General features: G+C 43.7%; 1 protein-coding gene across 5 annotated transcripts in view; it reads right to left on the bottom strand.

Annotated features, from left to right (window-relative positions):
- Positions 1–24,929, bottom strand: part of PLXNA1 (plexin A1) — a 559,827-nt gene that overhangs the window by 9,948 nt on the left and 524,950 nt on the right. For 4 of the 5 annotated variants that reach the window (XM_069206269.1, XM_069206270.1, XM_069206267.1 and 1 more), the window contains 7 exons: positions 24,567–24,726; positions 23,511–23,614; positions 22,277–22,373; positions 16,682–16,872; positions 12,578–12,747; positions 7,162–7,374; positions 3,796–3,946 (listed from right to left, as the gene is read on the bottom strand). In XM_069206269.1, the coding sequence (XP_069062370.1) occupies positions 3,796–3,946; positions 7,162–7,374; positions 12,578–12,747; positions 16,682–16,872; positions 22,277–22,373; positions 23,511–23,614; positions 24,567–24,726 (1,086 nt within the window). Of the gene's footprint in view, positions 1–3,789; positions 3,947–7,161; positions 7,375–12,577; positions 12,748–16,681; positions 16,873–22,276; positions 22,374–23,510; positions 23,615–24,566; positions 24,727–24,929 lie in introns of those variants that run through there. The other variant, XM_069206271.1, reaches the window with a different exon arrangement.

Here is a 24,929-nt window from a genome sequence, read left to right as displayed (position 1 = left end):
CTTTCACATCAGTACCACATTTAAAAAACACTTCTAAATTCAGACTACGAGCAATGTGGTAATAATTGTTTGAAACTGCTCATGTGCAACCTGTCAAACAGATTCTGTAAAAAATTGTTTAAGTGCTATAATTCAACCAATCACGCTTACTGCTGTAAGCCTCCAAACAAAGAACAAGCAATCGCCAACACATGGCCGAATTCTTGCTTTGAAAATTATTTTCATGTTTTTGTCATACTTTCTCATTGCTGGACCGTTCCAAGATGGCCGACACGTGTAGAAGCAACACGATTATCTTGGAAAAGATAATCAATAATAAAGAATTGTAAATTCATTGAAAAAAGGCCACATATTAAAGCAATGCCCGCTCAGCACCCACTGCAGGGAAATCAAGTGACCCATTCTTAGAGGGTGGAAAGCACTAGACCCTCACAAAACATTGCCAACGGCAAATAAAAAATGTCAATAGATTTGCAAAAAAGAACATCAAAGGGAAGATTATCCCACCAGTCCTGGCAACTATTCAAAGATGGGCACGACTGAAACTCAGAAATCACATTAAGTGTGGCACTGCAAGCAGTCATAAGGAAAGCAAGTAGGTTTGTGGCAGTCTGGTCGAAGCTGCTGTGACGTCGTAAAAATATTGACAGTGTCAAAAAATACATTTTCAATTACAAGTCATGCGCTCGTAAAGACAAGTTAAAAGAGTGCCAAATCTACCAGGACACGGAAGTGAATAATTTTTCGGGAACAACTGCACATGTTTAAAGGTAAAGTGCAGTGTGGTGAGTCAATGTCTGAGGAGGGCTGACCCAAATTCTCAATAGTAAATGGCTATGTTTTACGTTCGGCAAGTGAAAGAAAATGCTGGGACAGTGACAAATTGAAGGCAATGTGCCATTCTCAGTCAAAAATGTACTTTTTTTTCTAAAACGAAAATGACGTTTCCGGATAATATACATTGCCAGCAACAAATAGAGTAAAAACAATTGAGGGACACGGTCAGTCAGTAATCCTCAAAACCTCACAAACCCTTCCCCCAGTCACCAAACAGCACTTTTTCGAAAAGCTTCAGACCAGAATCACTGCAGCAATTGTAAATATGAAGATGTAACTGGGGAAAACTGAATTTCCAGTGGGTGGACACCCTGTGATTCAACCAACAATCCAAAGTCCGGAGACCTAAGTAGCATTCTGGCACTAGGAGGATAGCTTTGACAAGTCCCAGTGTCATCTAAGCCTAGTTTTAAGCCAACAGCACTTTCACTGCTTGGTATGGCAACACTTAGTGTAAAAAGTGAAACTCCAGGTTACAGCTTCCATGTGGCAAGAAGACTTGGTCTAGAATGAGTCATTCCAGACTTCGCACTAGTTTCCAACTCTTCTTGGGCCTGGGTGAGATCACAGAAGTAGTTTGGGTCACGCCTGCGCCCTTCTTTGTCGAATGAAAGGGGACTCAAAAGGCAGTCGTAAGCCACAATACGACTTTGATAGCACGTTGTACGTAGCACTGAATGGTAGTCAGTATGCGGGCCCTGCCTAAGCTGTCTTAATACAAATTTTCCACGTACGCCGACAACAAAACTCTTGTATGCTCCCAAGCGGCACTAATTTTCCATCAGATAATCATGCGGTGAGCAACAGGCCGCAGGGAAATTTGCTCTTGTAAGCAGGTGAGTTTCCCGTCAAAGAAGGCTGGTACTTTGGAATCCGCAACCTGTTCTCCTGTGTTCCTATTAATGATCTTTTTATCTGGCGTCGCGTTGGAAAGTTACGCTAACCCAGGAGGCCTACCAAGAACATAAAGGAGATAAGCGCCTGTCGGGGAGGAAGGTGCGAGAACCCACCATTACTGGGACTCAGGCACTCAAAGCAAAAATAAATTATGATTTTCATTCACAGCCAATGACAACATATTATTTCTCTGAACAACAGGCAGGATTGTTCGCCCTCGCTCCCCGCCAGAGAGGTAGCAATCTCCTTCTTTGTTACTGCATTTAATGATTAGGAGAGGACAAAGCCACAGCTGCAATTCGTTAATCCCATTAGAGAGGAGAAAAAGAGATCCACGAAAAGTGTGGGCTCCTTGCAGAAAGTCGCGGGATAAGGGGAGGAGTTAGGAACACAGGGCGGGTGCAGGAAAGAGGAGGGGCATGTTGTGGAGTGGAGGAGGGGGGGAGAAGGCGATGCAGCACAGAGATGGGAGTGAGGAATGCAAACAGGCGGAGGATGGATGTTGGGTAGCAGGAAGGGTGGGGTTGAAAGGGCAGAGCACGGGCAGGACACAGAAGTGTTTGAAGGAGGGTAGAGAGTTAGTGGGGCATGGAAGAGGTGTCTGAAGCAGTGTGGCAGACCGAAGATAGGAGCTTTTTGGAAAAGGTAAGAGGGTGTTGAGATAGGAGGGTTGGAAAGACGTCTGATGAAATAAAGGTGCTGTGGGAGAATGCCAAGTAAAGAAATTCAATAAAGGAAAGCAACAGGTGTTGAAACCAGAATAAAAGACGACAAGTGGCGTACAAGAAAAGACTGAAAGAGGCAAACTAGACAATAATTGTGGAAAGATGGGACAAACAAACGCTGGAAGGACAACAGTGAAAAGGTAGCTAATGTAGAAAGATGATGGCATAAAAACAAGAAAGGGGCACAGGTAGTGGGCACAAAGCAGAACAAGACAGCAAAGAGTTAACAAGATGGTCAGAGGCCATTAGACAAATGGGAAATGTCGGGAAGGAAAAAAACAAAGAAAATGAGACAATCTAAGCAGGATGAAGCGACAAGCAAAGTGGTAGGAAGGAAAGAAATAGAAAATGAGGGGAAAAACAGTGGACAAGGACAACCAAAAAGGAAAGAATAAGAGGAAGCAAAAGATGAAACAGACAGAGATTGCACTGGGAGGCAAAGTTTGTAGTCAGGAGCTCTTGCAACAGTAAGCACAATTTCTAGTCAATGGTGTGCAGTATGGCTTGAATGCATCATTCCGTGAGCAATGTGGATCATTTAGCGCCGAATATTTTGATTTGCAAATAAAGGGGTGCATGGATCTTAATTCATCCTACAGCCATGGGTAGCAGCAGTGACATCATGCACTCAGACTGCTGACACCACAAGGTTGACTCTTCGACCCACACTTCCAATTTGCTGTTGATTTGTTAAGGGAAAGGCAGGGATAGTAAACTACAACAAGTAAACAGAGATTCTTCTGTTCTTGCACCAGCTTTCCTGGCCCTTTGACCAGGTTCAGCAAGGGCAGGACCAGGGGTACCAAATGGCAAGAGAGAACCAGCTACTACGAGCAACTAATCATGATATCCAAGCAGGAGGTCCATAAACATAGCCTGTCCTCTCTTGCACCACTGCAACACAGCAGCACTTTGAGATGATAGAATAGTCCAGATAATGCTCAAGAAACCTTCAAAGGAGTTCTCACTCCACCAGTAAGATCCAGAATTTGTGACATTTCACAGATTCATCATACACCTACATTAGGACAAGATTTGTCATCGATTTGTAGAAGAGGTGGAGCCTCCACTGGTCCAAAAACAAATGAAAAAGCCACGGCAATACGCATGCCTACTGAGAGCCACCTGTGCTTCATACATCAATGGAAAACAGGCCAAGGTCCGCAAAAACCCACCTGCTGCTAAGGCCACCATGCATTGTGATAATTGAACTGCGGATGGTGCTTGAGGAGTGGTAGTTAAATCAGTGCTTCATAAACCAATGGAAAGAAGGATAAGCCCAACCCCAAATACTCCATAGTTACACAAGCTTTGTGATGCGAGGGGGCAATCATACCTCATCTCGGTACTTGGTGATGTACGAGTAGATTTCATGCAGTGCGCTCATGCTGTTGAACTGGCTCAGGTGTAACCGTGACTGCTCGGCCAGGTACGCGCTCATATCCTGGTCACTGATCACAGGCATTTTGGCGATATCTGCATAATATCTGCAGAGAGAAGAAATATCAGCTGTTAGCAACATGTTTTAGGGCCCTAGGAAACACCAAGGGAACAAATATGGAATAACGAGCATCACCGAAGCAGGCTTACGTTCCTCCCATGACGACTCATCACATTGGTTAAATGACTTCAATGTTCAAAGTTGCCATCACCAAGATATAGCTTTTTATGATCCTTTACACCAGGTCCCTGAAAGGCCTTTACATTTGGCTTGTGATCTTCTAGAGAATATGTACAAGAAACTGTTCAACTTAAAACACACGGTAGCTGGATACTTCCACATGAAAATGCAAATGAAGTTGCATTATGATGGCATTCAAACATTCACAGAGTGGTCTTCTAGCTGAAGTAGAATGTCGGAGTTGTGTACCCTAAGTTCAGCCCTAGTGTGGCCTTTGTCACTAACACACCCAATTGTTGCTCAGACTGCTCTTGCATGTCAGGTAGCCTTGGAGAAGCAGGCACCACTCCTTCATTTGAGCCTGACATTTTGAAATATACACACGTCATTAAAGAAAATATCACACAACCATTTTCCTGAAACTAGATCAGTGCCAATCTTTGTGATCTGGGGAATAATAGAAAGGGGGATGCACGTCATTGGTATTTTTTCCACCAACAAAGACCACAATGTTTGGGAAGTTTTGCTTTGGGCAATAGTCTGGGATGATGTCACTTCATTGATATCTGTTTAAAGCTACCCATGGTTTGATTACAAATTGAGGAAAGATAAATGAATGTTGAAAAGTACACTTATTAACTTAAAATATTACCAATCTTGAAAGTCTGTGTTTATACAATACTACATTTTGTCTCATATCATACCCATTATTATATTTGTTGCCCATATGTTCCTTTACTATGTATTTACATATTTATTTCTCACTCTAGTCCTACTGTACTAGAGAAAACTTAAATAAAAATAAATAAAATAAAATCTATAAACAAAATTCAAATGATAAATAAAACAAATAAAAAATAAAAAAATAATTATACAAATAAAATAAATAAATAATATAAATGTACTCTTGTAAGCTTTACTCTGTCCCCCCATCCCCCTATGTCTTTATCAATCTACCCTCCATCCCCACTCTGAATCATCCCAAACCCATTCTACTACTTTCATCTCCAAAATAACCCTGCCTAAGCTCTTCCCTCCTCTACCGCATCTAGCTCACCCCAAACCTCAGTTTACTATCTTGATCTCCCAAACAACCTTAATAAATTCTCCCTCATTTATCTCACTTGGACTCATCCAAAACAAAACCCTGCTACTATGATCTCCCTAGCCCTTTCCACTGACTCTTCCCTCCTCCATCTCTCCTTTACTCATCCCAAGCCTCATCCTATTACTATAAACTGCCAATGAACACTTCTGGATTCTCCCCTCTTCTATCCCTCCATTACTTTAGTCAATCCAACTAACAAACTCACATGTCCTCTGCTCAAATTAGCTCATACTAATACAGTACTTATATTTCACTATACTAATCCACCCTAATTCCTCTTGGGTTCCAGAGAAGCGTGCTACTTGCCAAAAAGCGCTTTGACGACCCGTCAGGGGTAGTAAGCGCTATTTAAATACAATTACAATTTCAGCAACCACCAATGCCAATATTTATTTTTAGAGCTTTGCAGCAGGTTATGGACAGGTTTCATTCCATTCAGCTATTTGATTGCTTTTCAATGGTAAACCCTAATCCACACTGTGGATGAATCTCTCGCCTTAACACTGTGACCTATCGCAGAACAGCAGGATTTTCTGTAGGATCCTACGCCGCAGAACAGAGAGTTAGTATGGATCAAAAAGTGTGAACAATTCATATTTAGAATCATTTATTCAGGAAAGAGGATAGCAGCGGCGGTCTGACTGTATATGTTGTCAGTTGACGAAAAACAATTTTGGTCTGCAGAAAGAAACAAATATAAATTTTTCTTCATTGGGTTTGGTCTGTGCTTTGTCCATCACATAAGATGTGAAATTAAATGTATGGCGTTAGGTTAACTCACCTCAGTCTGGCCAGTCATCTTCAACAAACACAATCCCTTGATTTTTCCTGGCCTTTCGAGGTGCTCTATGTAACAAAATGGATTGGTAGGCACCTGAGTTCACGTTAACGCTTTAAGGGAACAGGGGTCTAAGTTATTTTTCTAACAGAGACTCTAGAGGGTACTGGGTCTCAAGGAGGGCTTTTCTATTAGTGTCGTAAACATCCAAAATTCACCACCTGGCGTGCTTCCTCTGCGCTCCTGGCATTAACTCAAACCATCCTGAAACCGATTTCCTACCTTTCAATGAGAATATGGGAATTACATATAGGCTTTCTTAAGGCATTATCTAAATCTAGAATGATCAAACTGAGATTTGCTTTTCTTCTAAGTTGCATGTCCCAAAATCATCTCAATCCTTGTAGGGACAAAGGGTTCCTTAGAAAGGCTGATAATTTAAAATCAAGTGACCAACACAAAATACTGCACTCAATCCTCACTATTTGCTTTTCTCTCCCAAATTTGACAAGCCCTTCCTTGCTGGGTCTCACCCAAAATTCATTCATTCTTTGTTAAAAAAAATAAAAGTGCAGGGGTCAAATGTTTTTTCTTAGGAGGGTACTATCCAATGCTGCAATTGGGGAATTCCAAGGCTGCCTGGTGTTGATTCCACCTCATGTCTTTTTGTTCCATCTCTCTACACTTCTTGTCTTATATCCATCTCGAAAATTATTATCAGCTTTCTATATTTGTCACCACTGCCCTATCTTTCTCTTCCTCCTTCCTTTTCAGTCTTTTTCTCTTTTGGGTCAAAGTCTTATGATGGAAAACAAGACCCGGTAATGAGTGCTGGTGCCAACCACCTGAAAGAAAATTAAGAACAGACACCACACTCATTCTGCAGGACCGGTCTTGAATGGATGCTCCCTTCCAGTGAGAGATTAGTTTTTCAAATGAATATGTTTCGACATTGTCGAGAAGCCAAGAACACTGCTGTTCTCACTTCAGCTTTCATCAAGGGTTGGTCACCAATAAACAGGAAGGCTGCAGCCAAGTCAACTTTTTAGGTCTCCACAGGAGATCATTGCCACACAATGAATACAGGTCAAACCTGTTTACACAGACAGAAGGTATATTGATAATATGGTGCTGGTTCATCACCACTGGGTGTATGTTGGCCAACCCTGTCCAGGATGGGCACCGCTCGACTCACCGTTCCACCCAGCTCTTGTAGTTCGGGATGTCCTTCGCATACAGTAGTTTGTTGGAGGGGGAGTCCTTGCCCAGCTTGTGCTCCGACGTCGAGCAGGAGTCCATGAACGTCTGCGCCACCACCGACAGGCAAGCGTCCGTAATACTGTTCTTGTGAATGTCGAAAACAAACTGAGGGTTTTTAATTACATTTACCCAGAAACGAAGAGGTAGACTGAAAGAGAGAGAAAAAAAAAAGTCAAATGTGTATTTGGATATGGAGGACATCAAAACACGACTGTTGGGCAATTGCATGCAAAAAGGAGCAAACACACTCTAGCTAAAATGGGGTATGCATTATGTAGGTAAGTCTTAAGGTTTCATCATAGCAGGCAAGCTCTTGTCTAGCATCAGAATACAGTGACCGAACCCCAAATGATTCCATATAACTGTTGATGTAGAGCAGTGGTTCCCAACCTGTGGTACAGGGACCCATGAGGGGAAGAAAACTAACTAATACTAACAGATTAAGAAAGTATTTATAACTAAAGTAGCTGAATGTACAACTGAAAAATTTAAAACGTACTGTAAATGTCAAGGATTTTGAAATTGGAGGCTAAAAATGTAATTAGTATCCTCAGACTGATTTGTGGGAGCAGAGCAGGTGCATCACACAGAATATGGCCTGGACGATGTGTGGCTTCAATTGAACTGAGAAAAGCTCCAACTTTCCCATTACATTTTAGATTTTTTTTTGTTTCGTTTGTATATTAAATTGTTTTGTTGTGTTTTATGGAATGCATGCTTCTGTATTTTGTGCGTACTGTTTTGCAATTCAAATCTCTGACAATGTTTAGGCCTGGGATCCCGGCTTCCAATAACTGAGTGAGGGGCTGGATTCCAGTAATCATTCAGTGGGGGTCCCTGAGGTCCGGTGATAAAAACGTGGGGGTCCACAGAAGTCAAAAGGTTGGCGACCACTGGTGTCGAGTCTTTTCTTTGGGTCATGAGCATTCAGCAGCTACTGAGCAGCATCCATAGACTGTACTGTCGTTCACAGCTGAGGTGGTACAGCCGTGCACAGTACTGCACTTCAGTCCGACTGACTACTGATGACGCAGAAAAAGAAGGTCCGACATATATTCATACATATCGTGTAATCAAAACGTATAATGTAGTGTGATTTTAGTAAAGAAAATAATGTACGAGGGAAATTGTGCCCTCGGGGTAGTTCGCCATCATTGTAAACGAGCTTTATTAATCATGAAGTATTGAAAATGTAGTAATCCGTCATAATTGCAAATGTATGCCATGATTTCTTGTTTGAAAACTGTTTTGCTTAGCTTAAATTTAGTACAGGCTTTGGCCTAGTTGCCTGGTCTCAAATTCTAACTGCGTGGCTTTTCCTTGAACTAATTAAACATATATTCTTGCTTGAAGTTGTATTTTTCCAGTAGAGCTGACTGATACACTTATCTCCAAGGTTTCGTACTAGGCCGGTTTCATCCCCTTTGATACAAGGTCAGTCTGCAGGTGCGGACAATGAAGGTACAGATAGTAAAATAATTGGCAAACCATGTTACAATTTGTGTTCCAAGGCCCCAAGGACAGTGTATGCATAAATGAGCGCTAGTAAAAGACAATTTTTGTTGGACAATTTGAAGCCAACCTATGAACCCTCCAATGGAAGACCCTGCAGAATTTGGAATGTTTCTTACTTAAACCCACTGGACAAAGAGAAGTCAGCCATTTTCCTCGATGCCAATTTGAAGCCAGATGCCGGACTCCATTTTGGACGACACCCTGATGCCCTTTTCTCTATCTGAGAGAAAGAGACTTTAAGAATTCTCACCCTAGAGACTTTAACTTTGATTTGCCCCGTCTTGCCCATGCAGTAACTTTGCCCCATTCTCCTTGCCGCTGCAAGGAAGCTTGCCCTTAACTTTGCCCCTTTGAAACTTGCCCCATGCTGATCGAACCGGTACCTGAAGGACGAAGACTTTTCTTGAATGCTGATTGTATTTGGTAAATATGAAAGGATAAATGTATTATGCATTGTGTTTTTCCTTTTAGGTACCAACTGCTATTTTGATAGGGTCCTAGCTAGAAGTTTTCCAAATTTGTGTTGACTAAATTCGTTTTGCATGAAGCCCCACATGCCAATGCTAATTAGAGGTTAGTCGGGATATTCATTCAATGTACCATGCTAAATTGAAATCTTGTTATGCTGACCAATGTATGAAATTAGTCAAATACAGTTAGTCATATTAGTGATTTGCATTGCGATAACTGAGTGTATCATTATCCAGATTTTGCGTAGATTGCGTTTCTTCCACCGTTATGGACAGCCAGTAATGTTCATATACATATATCATTTGGTTTTGAGACTTATATACATCGTGTTAGCTTTGTTAATATAGGGAAATAAACTCACTAACTTTTAATAAACTGGTGTGGTTATTCATGACTGAAAGGTCATGGTGCGCAGAAATACCAACTGTTATTGATTTCTGATGTGCTATATTGATCTATTAATTGAGTATTGATTACCGATTGCAATAGTTATTAATTATTGATCTGAGTGACTCGACTATTTTAGGATGAGGAGAGCCCGACTCGGTTAAAAGATTCACCGACCTCCAACGTGTCCAGGTACAGGTAATTTATAAGGGCTGGACGCGTTATCACTACCTAACTCCCTCCGTAGTCACCGCTCTCTAAAGGCAACCAGGGAGGGTTTGCTCCAAGAAGGTCTGCGCTGCGCTAAAAATACATTTGCTTTCTCCTAATTTCTTACACAATGCAACTCGTCCTACGCAAGCCTCGTTGTTTCAAGCACTGTATATCTAGGAGGGAACCTAAGCATAAATTCAGAATTTGTGAAGCTATAACTCCACCGTTACAAAACAGTTCTCTGGACAAGATAACTTTAAACTTCAAACTAGTTCAGAAAACCTCTGTGGCGCAAGAAGGCTGACACGAGACCACACAGCATCTTTCTCCAAACCCCTACAGACTGATTTGTAATTTTTTTTTTTTTTTTTTTTTTTTTTTTAAGACTGCCCCATTTCTACAACACGATGTGAACATTTCTAACGAGTATATATACACAAGGGAGGGGAAGTAAGCAAACTTTTTGTGCTCAGAAAGGCATCGAATTCAGGGAAAAACACGCCCCTGAAAAGATGGGGGACAAAAATAGTGAGGCTTTCAGAAAGTTTGGGACAGACAGGGGTGCAGCATTACTAGGGAATGCACATAGAGCAGGCGGTGAACGTGAGAGTGGTAATGTTATTGCATTTATGTAGTATTTACTATCCCTGAAAAGGCTGGTGGGCTGTCACCATCGCCTCTGAAATTCCTCCAACGTGAAGGCTTTCTTCTCAATGATTGCCTTGTTGAGGTGTCTGAAAGTCAACTCAAACATTTGGGAGAGTCAACTGCTGCGTTTGGTTGCCAGCAACAAGAAACTGTGTCCTGCAAAGCCCCACCATCACAGATGCCACAACGCATGCAAACTCATATTTTATTCTGAGCATGGAAGTGTGCAAGGAATTAATTCCACAAAAGGGATTAACTCCCGGAGAGATCTGCAATTCATTACTATCCTAGAAGGAGCATCACTGAAGCGGATTCCTCTGCACAGTCCCTCACCCCAGTGATCGCTCCTTCTGTGAGGCTGGAGTGGTGTCTCTATGGCCACTCGCGCGAAGTGGTGGTTCCTACTCGAAGGGGGTGTGTTTGACCACAATGCTCTACCAGGCTTCAAGTACTGGGCAATGCAGAAGCATCTGGACAGGATAGCAGAATGTCACTGAGATGTGCCCAGAGTTGGAATATAGAGAAGGGTCTCAGAGATACACACAACCACTGCAGGCTCAAGAATACAAAGCGAGTCCCTGGGTCGCTTTTATTTTATTGTTGGCCTGAAAGGTAGGAGAAGGCAGAAGTAGAGTGGGATGTTGTTCTGGCAGCAGCAAACCACTTTAATTCCCTTCTCTTTTAATGCTGAGTGAATTAAGCACTGTCCTGAATAGACAGCACAGGCTCATGGAAATTGTCAATGTGAAACTGGAATGGTATACAGTCAATCAAATGCCAACCTCCCAGGGCCTGCCACTCTCCCACACCAAAAGCACACAGACTATTCTACACTACCACCCTATTTAAAGTCCGACTTGTCAACACATACAATTCACTCACACCCAAAGCAACTGCTTATTTCATAATCTGTGCATGTGTACTAATTTATACTCCTTGAGCGCCCAACAAGATTTGTTACATTTTGGCCCACCAACTTCCCATCCACCCAAACATCTATCTGTGGGTCCCATTTACACCTCCGTCACATATATGCTCGCTATAACACCCCCCCATAGCAAGATCACCTCTGGATACACCCACATCTACCACACAAGCCACAAAATCATAAGTACCCACACCATTAATACCATACCCACGTTTAGTTACGTAACCAATCTAGACAACATGCAAACTGGCCAACTTTTATTTCACCATCATCCTAAGAGATCATTGTCCGTCCCACAGTATCCCACTGCCCACAAACAATAAGACAAAACACTCACATACCTACCTATTCGGTTCCACACTCACTTCAAATAACCCTACATGCACAAACATACAGACAAATGACCATGGCACCTCTGCTTCTCCACCACTAATGCTGCACAAAGTGCAATGGTTATCCCAGGAGGCCACCTGGAAAAAGTGAAGTTGTTCTCCAAGCTCAACTGATGCCGAGCATCCGTGCTGAGATTCAGGACAATTTAATTTTAGCTACGCGAACAACTTTCACCTCAACAACTGCAAACATTATAGAGTGAATGAAAAATTAGACCTTTACAACACTTAAGGCCGAGGCTAGACATCCAAGTGGGTGGATTTCATGCATGCTTGCTTTGACAGATGCGTCCGGAGGTCTGCCACTTTCAAGAAAGTTTTTTTTATGTCTGTGATCATCTAAAAGGCAGGCCCTAAAACGTTCTGAGAAGGTTTGTTCCTAGGAACCCTACTCCTTGCGGTAGATAATGTTTTTTACTTTCTTCACTTGCGAAGCTGAAGAATATTGTACAAGACACTGTACCGCACAGTGAAAAGTTATCTACCTGTAGCAGTAGTTCTCTGGCATGGACACCTTCGATAAGGTTGCAAGTGGCCCACTCTGACTATATGTGCCTATAAGATTTCAAATGATCCTTGACTACTTTAAAGAAAGGAATCAAGCGGGTGGCATTGGTAGGACTTGGTAGTTCGCCTGCACCGTATAGACCCAAACAAAATAGAGTAACCAACAAAGAAATGGTTGGGCTATAAAAGAGTACATTGCCACACAGTGAATCTGTTGGAATACACGAACCTTAGAGCGATTAACTGCAGACCCATTCCTTGCTTGAGAAAGCCCATGTAACCTCACTTACCAGTTACTTTTCCAAGTGTGCCGAACATCGTAATCCGTGATTGAATGTTTGTCTGCTTGTTCATCAAGGAAGTCGAACATATACTTGATGGCAAGCGGCAAGGCGCTACCACGGTGTGCAGTGCTGAATATCGTCTCGAATAAGTCATCTACAAACTTTTGTAAGGTACCCTGAAAAGCAAGAGGGAGACAGAAATTGAGGCAAAGGGATAGACTGTACCACCATCAGTAACAATGAACAACAGCTTCACACATTTCTTTCCCTTTCTCATTTCAAGTGGGTTTAGCTGAGGAACAGAAAAGTAAGATGGCCGAAAGGGGTGAGAAGGTGTCTGTGCTTTCAAGATGGCCGCTCTAGCTTTACAACTCAACTCCACCTTCTTCGCAGGCTGTGCTGAGGACACCCCCCTCCAGTATGGAAGGGTCGTATAAAGAAAAATGCAGGTTCAAGAAAGGGATTCTCCTCAGAGTGGATCCACTTATGTAACCGTCCTGAGAGTACCAGTAATCATGAAAAAGTATTCAGTCTGAACATTTTAGCCAGCAAGAAAGACAATCACAGAAAGTAGCTTTTTATACACAATCCTTTTGCTAAAACCTATCCTGCTGTCAAAACAACCAGGACAAAAAAAAAATGCTTTCATCTCTGGCTATTATCTTATGCAAATGTACTCGGGCAGTAACCTCGAGCTTGCTGCAGAGGTTGGCTTTACATATGGCAATAAAATATTACTTTACATCAAAAAATTAACTGTAAAAGAACAGAGGTTAATTGGACGTTATAGATAGGTAAAAATGTCAGTGAAAACATGCCATTGTAAACAAATGAAACCACTGAAATTCACCAGTTATAGTTATTTCAAAGAACTATAACTCGTGCCCTCGTCATGCACTGCTAATTAGCCCACCTGTTACATCATTCATGGAATGATCTATGACATCACTGATAACTTCACTGCAACATTTGAAATTACACCATTGGTAAAAACACTGCATGGTTGAGGCACGAGTTATAGAGCTTTAGGGCATGTGTTATAGTTCCTTGAGATAAAAAAAACTGGTAAAGAATATGCAACTAGAAGTTTCCATCAGATTGCTTAATTATGCTATAAATGGATTTTCATATTTGTTCTAAAGAGCCACAAGACACATGAACACAAAGAAAATGATTTCAAAACAATACAATAATGAAACCTTTAAAAATTGGGGAAAAAAAACTAAAACAAAAAAGACAAATGTACCGCCTCAATCCACAGGAAAAAAGAAATCGCATTCATGACTGTTACTATCTCAGCAATAGTAATATAACCTGGACCCTACATTAATCCTAGCTTCACCTTTCATGATCTAACCGCTGTAAAAACTGCAGTGAAGCATTGCAACTGCAGGCCGTAAGTCAAACTACTCACATTTTTTCTGGATTTGTTTTCAGAAAGTATGGAATAAGCAAAAAATCTATAAAAAAAATGTGTCCTTAATCAAAATCCATAATTACTGATGTTCTGCCATGAAAATGAAACCTTTGTCGGCAAATGTCGGCCTCCCTTCTGCCCCCATTAAATGTATATGCACATGCATTGGGGCAGTCTCCTTGGAGCAATATATGGAAAACAGAGCTATAAGTACGACGTATACCCATGTTTTTAGGTTCCATAAGTGAAGTGCGGTTTCATATCCGTTCAACAACAACCGAGCTTCTTACTGACGGACATGCGTTGAACTCTACCAAGGCGGCCATTAAAGAACAAAAGCAGTTAATTTGGGTCATAGCCGATCGATTGTGTGGCCTCTATGGGTCTACTTGCGCTGACGCGAGCTGCAGCTAAATTACGACGTCAATCACAGCAGGAGCCGTCAGCGCTAGGGAAATCATTTATTGCATTAACTGTAAAGCTGGGATACATTTTTTGCTTTGTCAACAGGAGTCGGGAAAGAATAGGCTTTCACACTGTTCTCACAGCAGGCAAGTGTCTTTTTTTCCAAAATTGCTTATTTAGATGAACACGCACTGGAGGCTGGGATTCCGCAATGGTCTGGCACAGTGAGCAGGTAAGAGGTGGCTCCCCCAGTGTACGTAACTGGTAATGCAGCCACCCACTTATTATACTAAGGTCTTCTCAGCTTTGGGAAGTTGAGAGGCGCAGCATGGCCGGAGATACCTCTCCACTGATCTCAAACTAAATGTCAGGGGCTAAAGCATTTTATGTGACTTATCCATTTCTATTCTCTGTTGTGCATGCTACGTCTAAACACCTGAATAAACATGGCAAATATGGTGTGAAAGGTGCAAAATGAAGGGGTTGAAGTCCTCTGTGACAGAGCATGTTTCCATCCAAAGCACAACAAATTTGCTGATAAGGAAGAGATAGTGAACACATACTTCACATCCTCTGAGTTGTCTCACTTCTAAGACCATCAACCAGTAGGACCCTGGACAGATATGGACACATGACTGCATAAACTTTACCAGAGGAAAACCAGCTTCGATCAATATGGAGCTTCGACAAAATTGAACCTTCAATTGATTTGTTTCTTTAGCAGCATTGCACACTTCTGATCAAGCCACATAGTTGGAGGGGGTGGAGAAAGAATGCATTCAGTGCACACAGGGATCACACAATGCTATGTGATCCCTGTGTGCACCAGACTGAAGACTCAGAAGGGTAAAAAGGAAACAAGCATTTTCGATGCAACGGTTGTCGCATTTGTTCGAGTTAGAGCTGTTAGCCTTGTAAAGCAAAAAAAAAAACGCAGCGCAATCGTGCTATGTAAAATGCAGCGCTTGGAAAATAAACAGATAAAGTAGTCCAGACTCCAGGCTGAAAACATCGAGCCTCGTATGTTTTTGGTACTTTACTGGTGCTGTGTAGGTGGGCTAAACACCGGAAAAGGCATGGCATATGCATGCCTTTCACAAATGAAAGCAAGCGGATTTTAAAAGGCAAGCCCACGAACCAATGTAAGTGACTGACGTGGCAAGGGCGTGGTTTCAAGCTCAAAGAGAGATTACAGAATGGACGGAGCACTTTGTGCTTCGCCCATAAAAAGCAAGGCAGCAGGAGGTGTTTTCCATCCATGCACCCAGGATCTGGAACAAGAACCCCATGTCCATTAAGAAAGAACACTACATCACAAAGCATTAACCATCAACAACCTAGCTACATGCAAATATAATTGATTACTCAAGGAGACAAATTGGTAAAACCCTAGATGTGCTGTGATGAAGGAAGGTACATTACAAGCTGGCCTTCTGGCCATTACTTGGCACAATCTTGCCAGCAGCAGCGAGCCGGCCCTTGCGGCCCCCAGTAACTTCAGAGTAAAAAAATGAGAGATAAACTCTCCCTTTCATAAGAGCAGCAAAATGAGGAACTTCAATCCTTCAAAGGTTTTGTAAAAGGTAGCTTTAGCGTCTCATGTGTAGCTTTCAATTGGGTACTTGACGTCAGAGAAGCTTTTCCATTTCTGGTCAGTGGTCCACAAACACATTTTCTAAGTCCTCCCCTACAAATAGAAAGGTGCTAATGTGCACTTTCTGGCGACAGTACATGCCTGAACCTTTCTCTGACACAATAGCCCACTTCAGTTTTTCACTGTCAGTCCTAAAGGTGGTGAATTTATTTTTTTTTTATCTACAAAGGTTGGTCAAAATTGATTTGGTCAGGTAATAACTGCTTATTTACACTAGTGACATTAGGACAATCTGTGAGGCTCTGTTCTAGTTTCTTTAAATGCAGGAGGTAAAGATTCTCTCTAGAAGTAACTCTTCCAAAGCACTGCCACCAAGAGCTCAGCCTAAGATTCAAGTGCACAAGATTGTCACTTTAAAGCCACACATCAAGTGCCCCTCCTGGAACTTGGTAACGCATTTTGCAAAAACAAAACAGGGCTGTCATGAAGTACAGAGTCCTTGGGACTTCTGCACTATACATTAGGTAAAAAGATGATAAGTTGCAGAAGAAGTTGGCAGCTTGGTTCTAGGGTAAGTTGTTTGGATCCACATTTCAAAGCCAATCGAGCAGCACACGAGGTACGCTCAAGAGGGTGGGCTGCTCTGAGGGCTTCTTCCTTCCACTTCTCTTCCATCAACTCCCTTTTAACTTACCTTAGTGGCCAGCAGACGCGTCAAATAAATCTCCGACACCATCTTGCTGCCTCGGTCCCCTTCCCGCTGGTCCAGATGATCATGGTTTTTTACCAGGTGCCATAGTTTGGTGCCGCTCTCCAAATCTGGCGTGATCATCGGTGTCCGGGAGCGGAGACTGTCGGGGCTGCTGGCGGTTCGGAGCATACTCTCTACAGGGAGACAAAACAAGGGAGGGCAGGCATCAGAAAAAGAAGAGAGGGAGGGCAGAACATCACCACAAGGTGGGAGTTTGACAGCAAGGTTTTGTCCCAGCTTAGCAGGGATACTTCACTCGTGTAAACACTGCCCCTCTAGACCCTAATTCTAATTTCTTTCCTCACCAACATTTTATGAGATCCTGCAGAGCTCAACCCACTTCTCTCCCTCCACCAAGTGCCTAAAGTTACCAGTGTATGGATATACGAAAGAATTCCCCACAATGATCCTGCAAGACCGCTGTACACAAACTAACAAGATGCAGACTCTAACCACACAATTACTTTGATGCTCAGGTCCCCGATCACATGCTCGTTATCTTCTGGTCCCACACGCACCAGAAAGCACACATGCCTTAAATGTGCAGCCTTTGTGACATCATTAATTTAGAGAAACAAGTCATGCTCTTTGTGATGTGGGCGTGGCTCTTGACCGTGCTGTTGGTCAAATGTCCATTTAAATGTCAAGTGAGAAGTGTCAGTCACCTCTGGTAGGTGGCTTTGCTGTTGCAAGTTTGTTGTGATGGTGTATGGAGTATCTATGGGTTTGTATTGTGAGTGTATGAATTTTCTATTTTCAGTCCATTTATGGAGTGGGTATGGTCTTGGTATTGTTTGTGCAAGGAGTACATATAGTTTTCTGTTGTGAGTCTGTGTATGGTATGCATCTGGCTTTGTTGTGGGTCTCTGTATGGTCTGCCACCTGCAGAAAGTACTGTGTGTTTGTGCTATGGTAAGAATCAAAGATGCATACCTGCTTAAAGGGCTGTATCTTTTGTACACCTCATTCATGTGGAGAACAGGAGAAGATATTTCCGGAGTGTCTCCTTGAATAAGTGGGTCATGGAAAGACTATTTTCAAATGATGGCTGCCCTTCAGAGAGGCCCACCTGGGCCCACATTAATTTTGGACTGGACGCACTAACAGTTCTTAACCAGAAAATTTAAGTACCACTGTTTCATCACCCGGCTCTACTGGCAATCAGTTTTGTGAAGTTTATTTTTGGGCCGCTGTGACTTTATAACACAATGGTCTAGATAGACAACTGCTGCAGAGAGAGGGCACAGGAGAAGTATTAAAGAGACGCAATCAGTGTGGCAAATGTTTTGGTCGAAAAAGAAGCACAGATGAGCAAGAAAATGAGTGAAAGTCTACACATGGAAGAGACATCCTGTACCCCTACCACCTACCAAAAGGTGTCATGTCTCTGGACAAGCACACTACTACCAGCCTGAACCACTCAGCAGAAGTTAGCTACATCTTTTTTTTTTTTACATGGGGACTTCCATGTGAATGGTGCTAGATGCCCTACCACTCGCTGGAAAACTTCAACTTCTCACCAACTGCTTAACAGAGTTGGGCAAAACTGCAAACTTTCAGCAACTTCTCAGCTTTAACTTTGCAGCACACATTTAAGGCTTTGTGTTCATACTATTTAATGTTCATTCAGCAGCCCTCTCTGAGGCAAGACTTCCCAGCTGGAATGATGGAGTGAGGAGCTACATTATTGATGTCTTACCGGGCTTTGCCTCCACGGAGAACCTTAAATTTACTGCCTGAATTTCATTACGAGACAACAGCGGGTTTGTATTGTTGGGATTAATTTATCAGACCGAAGCACAGAGCTGCCGGGCAGTCTGACTCCTCTGTAGACATCACAGATTTTTGGAGGGTAGTCACTTATAGAAGATATTAGGCCAGTGGGTTTTAAAAGTGGAGGCAATAACCTGAGGGTAAACTCTTGTTAGTTGTGGGGAGGGGGGCATCTTTGGGTAAGTTAAGATATAAGGCCAAACAAGTCTACCTTGGCAATTGTGCTTATGTTGCACTTACCTACAAGGTGCAGGCAAGGCCAGAGTCAAGAAGAGGCACAAGGTTATCAGCTTTTTGGTGCCTGTAAGGTGGGTTCCTGTCAGCTCAGCCTCCCAGAGTGCAGGGATTGCAGAGGTTGGTCTGTGGCAAGCATTCCAGTGACATGTGCAGGGAAGTTCATGACGTCCACAAACAATACTCAAAATAATGATGTGGCAAAGTCAGGTTAGTGGCCTTCAAAATGTCAAAATGGCCAGAGCGTTAAAGGGACCATCTAGTGAATGATGTCACAACAGGCTTTACAAACCAACCTAAGAAAGACAGAGGACTTCTCTTGCTGGTTATTGTTGATAATGCAAAACTGGGTAAGAGAACAGGCATTTTTCTTTTCACTGGATGGACCCGTTAACACAGTGGTCATATCTAATGTGGCAATCATGCCATGATGTTGGGGACCAATGCAAAAGAAAACCATCAAGTTTTAATTTGCATCCAGCTGAGCTCCCTTCATGCTATGCAAGTTTTTTTTTTTTAAACCACACCAGGCAAGCGAACTCGGGGCCCCGGGATGCCGGCCTGCCGCAGTCATGACATTTTCAAGCCAATTATGTCTCACATAATGAATTTCAGCATCACCATAAATTTCCCTTGATTTGAAATGAATTCCTCTGGTTTAATTAGAGACACTGAATAGAAAATGTATTTGACCTCAACACTGTCCTTTGAATGAAAGCAAACAACTGTCAAGCAACTTCTGAGCACGAAGGGCATGTCAAGCACTGCACTGCCTGCACTCAGGATGGGGTCCGCTGCTTCTGCCGAGAGCGCAGACAGTGGTGCTGTCTCTGTCGAGGGGAGCGCTACCACTGCGAAGACCAGAGTCCAGGGCGCTGCCACTGCGGAGAGCAGACTGGTCTGTTGGCTCTATCCCCGACAACAGGCAGGGTGCCGCCTCTGAAGACAGGGCTGGGGAGCCTCTGTCCCTGTCAGAAGGCAGTGGTGTGGTGTGGTGGTGTGGGTGGCCGGGTGAAAGCGGCTGCCCTATCAAAAGACTGAACAGCGGCCATCTCCACCAATTACATCAGATGAGGGGTCAGGGCTTCCTCCGCCCCCAAAAGCAGCTGCGGGGCTGCCTACACCCCCAATAACAGATCCCGTCGGGTTAGCCCCCACTCAGAGAGCAGACTGTTGAGGGCCTGTCTCTGCAGAGTTGAGGGGACTGCCCTCACCGCCGAGAACAATTGGGGTGTCAGGGGCTGCCAGTGGTGCACAAAACTCTAGCCCCCCCCCCTACAAAGTACCGTGGGGGGGGCCTCCCCCCTGGACCCAGTCAGAGGTGTGACACCTGTGCACAGTGTACTGGGCTGAGCCCCCTCCTCCCCCTTCTCCTCTGCACTGCTGGGGCTTCGGGGGCCTTTGTTTTGCCACTGGTGGCAGCCTCCACCACTGAATGCACTTGGGAGGCGGGGTAGCCTCTGCCGTAAAGCATATACAGGGGGCGGGGGCAGCCTCCACCACAGAGTGGGAGGTACTGCAAAATATGTCCCTGCTTCACTACCACTGACAGCACAGTGATGGGCAGTAAGGGCTGTCAGTGATTAGCATCTTTGACACCATAGAAAGGGTTTGCAAAGACTAGTCACTGGCTGACAGCAGGGAGGGGCTCACCATCTTCAACAGCAAAGAGAGGCTGTGCAAAGCCAGACAGTGCTGCACCGAACATGCTTAGAGTAGACAGACGTGCCACGGTAAATTCAACTTGTTAGTCGGCAGACTCCTTAAAAAAAAATAATAATAATAATCTTTCGGCCCCCAGCACTTTTATTTTTGTTTTATTAAATTAAGCACCGCCCACTAGAGCTGTCACTTCTCAAAATATTATGAGATGACAATGCAATGAGACAGACCACAGGGGGTGTACAAACACAGACTTCCATAGCGATGGAAATTTCATCTCCCCTTTAAGAGACAGAAATCAGTTTCGGGGCAGCACCTACTCTATGCAAGGTTTACAAATGCAACATGATAGACCTGGACTGGTCACTCTGAAAATGCTGCCCTTAACAAGGGATGGTAGAATGATGTCATCAATTCACAGGGTCCTACTTGCAGAGAACTCAGTCAGACCCCAGGACTCAAGACAAGTTGAATGCAGATTGCAGGGAGGCCCCATAATATGATCTGCATAACTTGTCCCATCACCTATTTGCCTCTCCTGGCCATTTATAAAATATGTTCTGAATATTCAGCTGCTCGCCCAGGTTGCAATAGAAATGGGAGGAATTATTTCACCTAATTTGGGAGAGTCCAGTGAGCAGGTTCGAGTCTCGGCGTCGGCTCAACATCCTGTGATTCTGGGCAAATGACTATCTGTGCAGCCAATTCAGCGCCTTGAGACTCTCCTGGGTGATTTGCAGTGCTTTATAAATCCTGGATTATAATCAAGGTGTTGAGCTAGGCTGGTGAATACCATCAAAGCTCGAGCTGTAGCGATTCTGCTTTTTGGGGTCCTGCCCCTCTTGCGCACAAAAAGACGTCAACTAGGTGGATGAGAGCTTTATCCCTTCCAAGATGCAGCAGGGTTTGCACAGATAGTGGCCATCCAGTGAATTACGTCATAATACATCTCAAAACTCCAGCCTACATCAAAGCAGCGGACTAGAATGCCTATTGTGATTGGTATGGATGCAGGACTAAGTAAATAGAAGAAACAGTTATTACAACCATTTTGGGAGCTACTTGCCAGATTTCCACAATCCCACAACAGCTAGCTGCTGGCAGAATGGAGAATGGCTTTTAATGTGGCTAAATAGGGTCGAATAGTAATGTCAAAGAGGCGTCCACACCATGGGCTCTTAGTTGCAAAATTAAGTCAGAGGTAGTTATCAAAGGGCGAAACTTCAAGAGGGAAATACTACTGGCCACAAAGACCACTTATGGAATATATACTATTGGCATGGCTCTGAAGACACTTCCTTATCAAGATTCGGAGGGGATGGGCTTCACTCAAGGCCATATTTAGCAAGTTATATTAATGTGCACATTGTGTATATGTAGAATGGTGAATTAACCTAATGTAGGGTGTCTACCATTATTGCAATCAGAGAAGCAGAGTGGTGTTGCGGACACTTGCTTTTGTTCGACTATGCAACTGCCCACACCCATGAAATCTCACAGCATCCAATGAGTAACACGTTTGCGTTCCGCTTGAACTCAATTGTCCCCTACACACACAACCCCTGGACCTCCCTTTCCCAAGGCCTTCGCCGCCAGAACTAGAGAGGAAGAATCATTTCAGAAAATCCTGCCAGGTCCCAGCCCATCGAAAGTATCACCAACAAGAAGTATGTCTCGGACCACAAATCTCTGCTCGACTGATATTGAGTTATTGAAGAACAAAGCTTGTTTCACCAAAGTTACTGCTGTTATTAATCAGTTTTATATCACCCCCGCCCAGGCACACACAAACAAAATGCAGACTGTCTCCCACAGTGTGGGATGGAGCAGGAACCATGACAGTGCTGCGGCCACAGGGCCTCCACTCACCGTATCTGCTGAGGGATTTGGTAAAGGTGGAGGAGTTGGAGATGTTGTACGCAGAGTTTTGTTTGGGTACCAGTGCTACCGAAGACCCATCCGCCACCTGAAAACAAAAGGGCGCACATTGTGAGAAACAACAGAGAGCATGCAACACCACTAAACAGGAAGTAACCCCCGGTTCCATCATGATGCCTCAGAGGCAGCCCTGGTCCACACTGTAGCCATGGAAACATCGATCCTTTGTCACTATGCTGAGCTCTCAGGTTATAGTATGTTAGGTGTGAGCAGTTTATCCGTTTCTATTTTCATTCTAAGAATTCTGGTGCTTGCGGGTTTAATTTTCCCCATTTTAAATGCAGACTGAAAAATCTCATCATATAATGATACAAACAGGACTAGGTGGCCTACTCGCACCTGACATGATTCAGCTCGAATTCTCTACATAACTGTTTAACTCAAATGCTGAAAGGACAGATTCAGCATTTTATAAAAGAACCCTCAGGAAATGTTACCCTCAGACCTCAAATGCTGCACGGATTCTTCCATTCCCATCTAACGCATGTTTAACATCCCTGTTCCTAGATCAGGCACCCTCTAGGCTGTTACCAACTACCAATGACTCTGAGAAAGACAAGCATCGAGCTAGAACCCTACATGCCCCTTAGATTAGCCACTCGGGCATGCGCTGTAGAAGCTTGGTAGGCTTCTAGCACTGATCACTGCCCCTGTGCTGCCAGACAGCAGCTGTACAAGCTCCCAGCTGTGATCCACAGCACAGAAGCACTATTACGGCATCTCTTAACGGTGACACTTGATTCTGTGCTCAAATAGGACCACACTGTAGGTGGACACTCACAGTCCGATCACTGCACTTTCTCTAAGCAGCCTAATAGTCACCCCCCATGACCAACATTACTGCACTTACGCAGCCCTGTCATGTTGTTTGCAATCAATTTCTTTACAAACGTTTGCACAAACGAGCACCTCTGTGTGTTCCTGCTTTTCTGATAGTTGGCAGACAACTTCCCTGGACATTAGTGTTTTCACATATGTGATCCCCTCCCTGAAACGAAGTCAACTTACCAGGAAAGTTTCACACCTGCCCTTTAATGGCAAAGGCCAAAGGAAATGTGGACGATCCCCTCAGTAACACTGCAACAAGTACAGATGTCGTGGTTTTGCCAACCTGGTAGACTGTACCATACCCATCTGTGTCCACCCAGAAAGAGACCATCCTCACCTGATAATGTGCCAAGGTGTTTAGCCTTTTCCAGTCATTGTCTATCTTGGTTGTAACGTCTTCGTCCTGCAGTATGATCCGTGCCATCCTCCCCTGCCGCCACTCTGTAAATGATGCAGAATTTGAGAAAGCAACAGGTTACAAGTTTAACACCGAGGCAGAATGCGACAAACTCTATGCTCCAGGTCCTCCAAAAACTGTGGTAGACTGCTGCAGCTTGACTGACGCAGGATCAGGCAACATGGGAGCACACCACATGATAAACTTCTGAAAAACTTGCTTCAATTGTCCACCATTAAGCTGCAATCAGAACTTTAAGTGTAATTCGCAGCCCAAAAATTGTATCAGTTATTTCTGTCAAAAGGGCTAGGATTAATGTAGATAAAAAGAGTAAAATGGAGGAAATAAAATTAGGCCAAGGTGAGCTGAACACACTAAATTAATACTGGCCTGAGGCTGTGGTAGACAAAACCCACACTGACACCACGAGGTACATTAACCACAATATTCCACCATTTAAAAACAACAAATGAAGTGGGAGCACTGGACAACGATATACTGCAGTAACGTGAAGGAGAGGGAGAACTCTGGACCATCAGATGACATAGCAACATGTAAAAATACGGGTTGGTACACCTCCAGGGCAGGTGGTCTGAACCGCAGGGCATGGTTTGTGATCAGGGCTGTATTGCAGAGGAAGGGTCTGAACTTCAGTGGGCTAGGCTGCAGAAAAAGCAAAAACCTCAAACAACTCATGTACACACTGGAGTTGAGGACCCCCAAGCAGTCTCAATCCGACTTCTCTCTCTATGGATAGTAAACAAGCTGGCAGTCACAATTCATTAGTGAAAAAGGAAAATGTGTGCCAGGAATGCTGGTACTACAAGGTTTCTGGCTCAAGGTTGACAATCCAGTTACAAGGATGAGCGATGGTGTAAATATCATGACAGCCTCCCCAGATAGTTCCCTGTAGGAAAAGGAGGCATTGCACCAAGATCTGCCGCTGGCATACCACATGCTCCACCACATCGGGCCTTAAACTCTCTGCTATCTTACCTAGATCCATGTCGCTGGCCTTCGGTCGCTGTGAATACGGCACGCCTTTGTAGACCGCGTCCAGGAGCTTCTCCTTCACCTGTGTGATGGTGTCACAGTTCAGCACCTTGACTGGGATCTCTGGGGCGTTCTCATTTTCTGGGTTCACACAGTTCAATGTCTGTTGGGGAAAGAAAAGCAGGACTTTGAATAGTCGCCTTTAGAATGAAAAACGCAGTAGATCGACCACACTACAAAAAGCACAGACACCTAATCATTGCAGCCTCTCCATCCAAGTACAGCACACTTTAACAGCACCACTGGAAAATTCAATGTGATGGGAGTACCTTCCCACCCAAAGAGTGAACCATTTATGAAGTGGGG

This window comes from Pleurodeles waltl, chromosome 9, assembly GCF_031143425.1.
Source record: "Pleurodeles waltl isolate 20211129_DDA chromosome 9, aPleWal1.hap1.20221129, whole genome shotgun sequence".
In the NCBI taxonomy this organism is placed as follows: Eukaryota; Metazoa; Chordata; class Amphibia; order Caudata; family Salamandridae; genus Pleurodeles; species Pleurodeles waltl.
This window is presented reverse-complemented; position numbering and strand designations above follow the sequence as displayed.